The sequence below is a fragment of the Cebus imitator genome, unplaced genomic scaffold, assembly GCF_001604975.1.
Source record: "Cebus imitator isolate Cc_AM_T3 unplaced genomic scaffold, Cebus_imitator-1.0 Scaffold60, whole genome shotgun sequence".
Taxonomy (NCBI): Eukaryota; Metazoa; Chordata; class Mammalia; order Primates; family Cebidae; genus Cebus; species Cebus imitator.
Window position 1 is genome coordinate 5,608,451 of NW_016107375.1, and position 5,971 is coordinate 5,614,421.

Here is a 5,971-nt window from a genome sequence, read left to right on the forward strand (position 1 = left end):
TAGAGACGGGGTTTCACCATGTTGACCAGGATGGTCTCGATCTCTTGACCTCGTGATCCACCCGCCTCGGCCTCCCAAAGTGCTGGGATTACAGGCTTGAGCCACCGCGCCCGGCTGGTTTCATTTTCATAGCTTTTTAAAAATAGAATCTTGTGTTACACTGTAGAATTTTATACGTATATATATGTATACACATGTAAGTGTGTGTGTGTGTGTGTGTGTGTGTGTATATATATGTCAAGACTCTATCTCAAAAAAATACATTATATATATACACGTGTGTGTGTACATATATATACATGTGTGTGTGTGTGTGTGTGTGTGTGCATATATATATTTTTATTTTTGAGATAGTCTTACTCTGTTGCCTAGGCTGGAGTGCAGTGACACAATCTTGGCTCACTGCAACCTCCAACTCCCGGGTTCAAGCAATTCTCCTGCCTCAGCCTCCTGAGTAGCTGGGACTACAGGCACGCACATGCCCAGCTAATTTTTTGTATTTTTAGTGGAGACAAGGTTTCACCATGTTGGCCAGGTTGGTCTCGAACTCCTGACCTCAAGTGATCTGCCTACCTCGGCCTCCCAAAGTGCTAGATTAGATTACAGGCATGATCCATCCATGCCTGGCCTGTGGAATATATTTTTATTATTATTATTTCAAAACTAGTTTTTTATGTTGTTTAGAAATGGGCTTTAAAAAGATTTGAGGAGCAGATTTGTTTTTAATTGAATTGTCCTCCATAGGGGCTGCTGAGATGTCCTCTATTCTTGAAGAGCGTATTCTTGGAGCTGATACTGCTGTAGACCTTGAAGAAACTGGGCGTGTCTTAAGTATTGGTGATGGTATTGCCCGTGTACATGGGCTGAGGAATGTTCAAGCAGAAGAAATGGTAGAGTTTTCTTCAGGCTTAAAGGTAAATTATAAGATTTTGGTGTTTTAGGATCTGTCTTCTCACTTATTCATTTAGCGATTCAGAGATTGTGTCATCTTTTTTACAAACTTTTAAGTCTCAATTTGACTCAGATTTTTTTTCTTGGCTATTATATATTGTAAAGAGAATAAACTTAAGGGTTTGTATTAGCCAGCTTTTTTTATTCTAGGAGTTAAATCACTCCTAGAATATGTATGTGTTAGTTGTAGCCACTGGCTCCAAAATATAAAATTGAGTACACTTTCACCCAAAACCCGAGAAGTTCAAATCTGTTCTTTCTTGCTATTAAGATTATTTTATACAAAAGCATTTGATAACTTCAACAAAATTTTTGTGGTGGAATGTTGGAAGTCAGTGACTTTGTATTTTCTAGTGAGTAGACCTATTGCTGAAAGGTGAGTTTTGGTGTAGCTATTAGAAGCTCTCTAATGATATAAGTCTGCATTCTATTGGGTTGAGCCTTATCTGCCAGTGGTATGAGAAATAAGTTGTGGGAGTCATGGGCTCTCTGAAGAAAGCAGAGGATGATATCTAGATAAACCAGGGACAGTAGAACTGTCTAGTAGGCACACAGATATAGGAAAAGATAGTCTTGATACTCTTGCTAGTCTCTACTATGGAAAAAGAGCCATTTGATGTGGAAGACTAATTTCAAAGCCCAAAGTTATCATTAGCTGTAAGATGTTGGCCAAAATTTAGCATCTTCAGTATACGGTATTTATCTTTGAAAGGTGAGGTTGAAACAGATTAATTCTGAATTCCCCTTTTAGCTTTTAAAATCCAAATGTCTAGAACAATACTGAGCAATAGTATTGTACATACATAGTATTCTGCGGTGATAAGAATACATCTGTGCTGTTTAATGCGGTACTTACTATACTATCGCTATTAAGCATGTAAAATGTGGCTAGTGTGACAGGAACTGAATTTTTAGTCTTTGAAATTTGACAGATTTAAATTGCTGCATGTGGCTAATGGATGAACATCAGAGATGTAGGTTAAAGTATCTGGACCTGTAATGATATTCCATGATACTCCCAAGTACTTCTCTAGAGTTTTTATTACTGACCAGACTATTCCTGGAATAACCTTTTTGCCTCAGACATGATTTAAGGATCTAAAATATAGTTATCATGATGAGAGGTGATGTGGTGCTGTTATATTATGAAAATTTGTATTTGATTGGTTACAGTTAGGTAGCTTTTAATATCACTTTCTCCTAACCCGAGGGGTACAGGTTCTGATTAGATAATTTTTGAAACTGTTTATGGAGCTTCTCACAGATAAAAAAGATGATAATCAGATTTGTCTTAAGGTTTCCATTTGGCCCTTATCACTTTATTGCATACTGATCATCCAGCTCAAGAGCCATTGCCAAAGAAAGTGCAGTGGAAACAAACTTAACCTGTCCAATTTCTCTGCTTCTATAATAGTTGAGGTTATAATAGTGAGCATATTAGGCTTATCAATGTGCTGTCCTAAGATTATTGAAGGGAACATATTGCTATTTTAAAAGTCTTAATCAGAGAAGGTTGGTTGTTAGTTGGGAAAGTACTCAAGAATAAACCAGATAAAAGGACAATACTGCTTTTTCCCCCAGCTGTTTTCTTATATAGTATTGATATATGGGAAGGAGTGCCCATTCAGAGTCTTTGATGTTCAGTTGTTTCTTTTGTGCAGGGTATGTCCTTGAACTTGGAACCTGACAATGTTGGTGTTGTCGTGTTTGGAAATGATAAACTAATTAAGGAAGGAGATATAGTGAAGAGGACAGGAGCCATTGTGGATGTTCCAGTTGGTGAGGAGCTGTTGGGTCGTGTAGTTGATGCCCTTGGTAATGCTATTGATGGAAAGGTAGGTTTAATGTTCATTAGATGTAGTTGCAACTTCCAACAAACATCAAAACATTATGCTTAGGAGGTTTTTCTTTTTATTTTTTTTAACAGGGTCCAATTGGTTCCAAGACCCGTAGGCGAGTTGGTCTGAAAGCCCCTGGAATCATTCCTCGAATTTCAGTCCGGGAACCAATGCAGACTGGCATTAAGGCTGTGGATAGCTTGGTGCCAATTGGTCGTGGTCAGCGTGAGCTGATTATTGGTGACCGACAGACTGGGTAAAGAATCAAAAGCATATTAAAAGTTCTAACTAAAGGGCCAGGCTCACACCTGTAATCCCAGCACTTTCGGAGGCCGAGGCAGGTAGATCACGAGGTCAAGAGATGGGATACCATTCTGACCGACATGGTGAAAACCTGTCTCTACTGAAAATACAAAAATTAGCTGGGCATGGTGGTGCATGCCTGTTGTCCCAGCTATTTGGGAAGCTGAGGCAGGAGAATCACTTGAACCTGGGAGGCGGATGTTGGAGGAGCTGAGATGGTACCACTGCACTCCAGCCTGGTGACAGAGCGAGACTGCATCTCAAGAAAAAAAGAAGTTCTAACTAGAATTTACTCAATGGAAGGATTACGTTTTTTTTTTTGAGACGGAGTCTTGCTCTGTCACCAGGCTGGAGTGCAGTGGTGCAATCTCGGCTCACTGCAGTCTCCGCCTCCTGGGTTCAAGTGATTCTTCCGCCTAGCCTCCCAAGTAGCTGGGACCACAGGCGCGTGCCACCACACCCAGCTAATTTTTGTATTTTTAGTAGAGATGGGGTTTCACCATGTTGGCTAGGATGGTCTCGATCTCTTGACCTCGTGATCCGCCTGCCTTGGCCTCCCAAAGTGCTGGGATTATAGGCGTGAGCCACTGTGCCCGACCTGGAAGGATTACTCTTTAATCTTGGAATGGTAAATGGTAATGGGCATATTAGAATGTAATATGCGGATTAATAGTAGTAAAATTTTAGCTGGGAAATTCTTTTAGGTTTAGGAAGATTTATATTTACTTTCTCTCTTTAAAGGAAAACCTCAATTGCTATTGACACAATCATTAACCAGAAACGTTTCAATGATGGATCTGATGAAAAGAAGAAGCTGTACTGTATCTATGTTGCTATTGGTCAAAAGAGATCCACTGTTGCCCAGTTGGTGAAGAGACTGACAGATGCAGGTATTGAAAGAACTTTAGTCCTATTGCTATTATCTTAAGTCCTATTGCTGCTAGTTTTAGAATAGCTTCTACTTAATGAAGGCTTATTTTAATTACTCTCTAATAAACTGAACTTTTTAATACAAATCAGTAAGTAAAGTAATATAAAACACTAATACATTCAAAGGTTTTTATTGGTTTCTTTAAAGTGGAAAGCCTGCTAGACAAATTCTATAAGAACTGTAACACTTGTTCAGCTCTTAATAGTAAATATTTTTAGCACTTGGGTAATTTTTATAGTAGCCTCCAATTTAAAATCACAGTTTTGATAAACTTGTAAAGTTTAAAATGTATTTTCTCCTCAGATGCCATGAAGTACACCATTGTGGTATCAGCTACGGCCTCAGATGCTGCCCCACTTCAGTACCTGGCTCCTTACTCTGGCTGTTCCATGGGAGAGTATTTTAGAGACAATGGCAAACATGCTTTGATCATCTATGATGACTTATCCAAACAGGTCAATGGAAATATATTTTTTAGAATCCACTTATTTGTACTGCAGTGAAAGTTCACATATGCAGCTTCTATTTAATAGGTCAACTTCACAAACCTATTCTGTACCATAGGCTGTTGCTTACCGTCAGATGTCTCTGTTGCTCCGCCGACCCCCTGGTCGTGAGGCCTACCCTGGTGATGTGTTCTACCTACACTCCCGGTTGCTGGAGAGAGCAGCCAAAATGAACGATGCTTTTGGTGGTGGCTCCTTGACTGCTTTGCCAGTCATAGAAACACAGGCTGGCGACGTGTCTGCTTACATTCCAACGAATGTCATTTCTATCACTGATGGACAGGTATTATTTTAATGATTAAAATAAATGTAAAAAAAGATGTGGAGATGTGGATAATTCTGAGGCTTTGGTTGAGACTAATAATGCATTAACTGATTTGCTAAATGCATTTTACTTTTTATTATGGAAAATTTCAAATACATACACAAGTTAGGAGAATGGCATAGTGAAACCCCACAACTGTCACCCAATTATTTCATAGAGGAGTGTGTTTCATTCTAGTTTCATTTATAACCACTGCTATTCTCCCTTCTAGATAATTTTGAATGAAATAGAGATTATATCACTTCGCTTGATATATTTCAGTATAAATATGTTGCTTCTACCTTTTTTCTCATCTCATGCACATTTCCTAATTGCAGCAATAAAATATACAGGATAATTTGGGTTGTGAAATATTTGGGGGATTGATGCTTTGCATTGTTAGGTTTTGAGTTTCAGCTTTTTGGCATAATGACTTACATTTGAAAGTAGTTGATTTTTCACTTTAAGCTTGCTAGCATGTGTCTTTCCTTACATTATAGATCTTCTTGGAAACAGAATTGTTCTACAAAGGTATCCGCCCTGCCATTAATGTTGGTCTGTCTGTGTCTCGTGTCGGATCTGCTGCCCAAACCAGGGCTATGAAGCAGGTAATTTTGCATCACTTTGACAGGAAAGGGGATATCATTAGATCAGCATCTTAAAGTATTAATGTATTAACTATATTTGTATAGTAGTCTGTGTCATCGAGTTACAGTACCAGTAATTTTTGTATTACAGGTGGCAGGTACCATGAAGCTGGAATTGGCTCAGTATCGTGAGGTTGCTGCTTTTGCCCAGTTCGGTTCTGACCTTGATGCTGCCACTCAACAACTTTTGAGTCGTGGTGTTCGTCTAACTGAGTTGCTGAAGCAAGGACAGTATTGTGAGTTGTTCTTTTCTCCATCTGGTCAGGTTCCTCTTATGTATCAAGATCTTCCCAGGCCTGCAGAGCTATATCACATATCACAGCCTGTAGTATGTGTTGTTATCTGTTATCTTCATCAAAGGCAATTTTATTTAAACTACATTTCTGTTTGTTTTGGGGTTTTTTTGGGGGGGGTGGGGTAAGGGGACAGAGTTTCAATCTTGTGACCCAGGCTGAAGTGCAATGGTGTGATCTTGGCTCACTGCAACCTCC

The 5,971-nt window shown here is 39.2% G+C and overlaps 1 protein-coding gene and 1 pseudogene across 1 annotated transcript in view; one reads left to right on the forward strand and one right to left on the reverse strand.

Moving 5' to 3' along the window:
* ATP5F1A (ATP synthase F1 subunit alpha) overlaps window positions 1-5,971 on the forward strand; it is a 10,458-nt gene that overhangs the window by 2,380 nt on the left and 2,107 nt on the right. Inside the window, exons 2-9 of the mRNA XM_017529707.2 lie at window positions 745-914; window positions 2,613-2,786; window positions 2,879-3,045; window positions 3,834-3,982; window positions 4,327-4,478; window positions 4,588-4,812; window positions 5,334-5,441; window positions 5,572-5,716. Of these exons, the coding sequence (XP_017385196.1) occupies window positions 756-914; window positions 2,613-2,786; window positions 2,879-3,045; window positions 3,834-3,982; window positions 4,327-4,478; window positions 4,588-4,812; window positions 5,334-5,441; window positions 5,572-5,716 (1,279 nt within the window). The 5' untranslated portion in view covers window positions 745-755. The remainder of the gene's footprint in view (window positions 1-744; window positions 915-2,612; window positions 2,787-2,878; window positions 3,046-3,833; window positions 3,983-4,326; window positions 4,479-4,587; window positions 4,813-5,333; window positions 5,442-5,571; window positions 5,717-5,971) is intronic.
* Window positions 4,155-4,212, reverse strand: LOC119471412 (annotated as a pseudogene).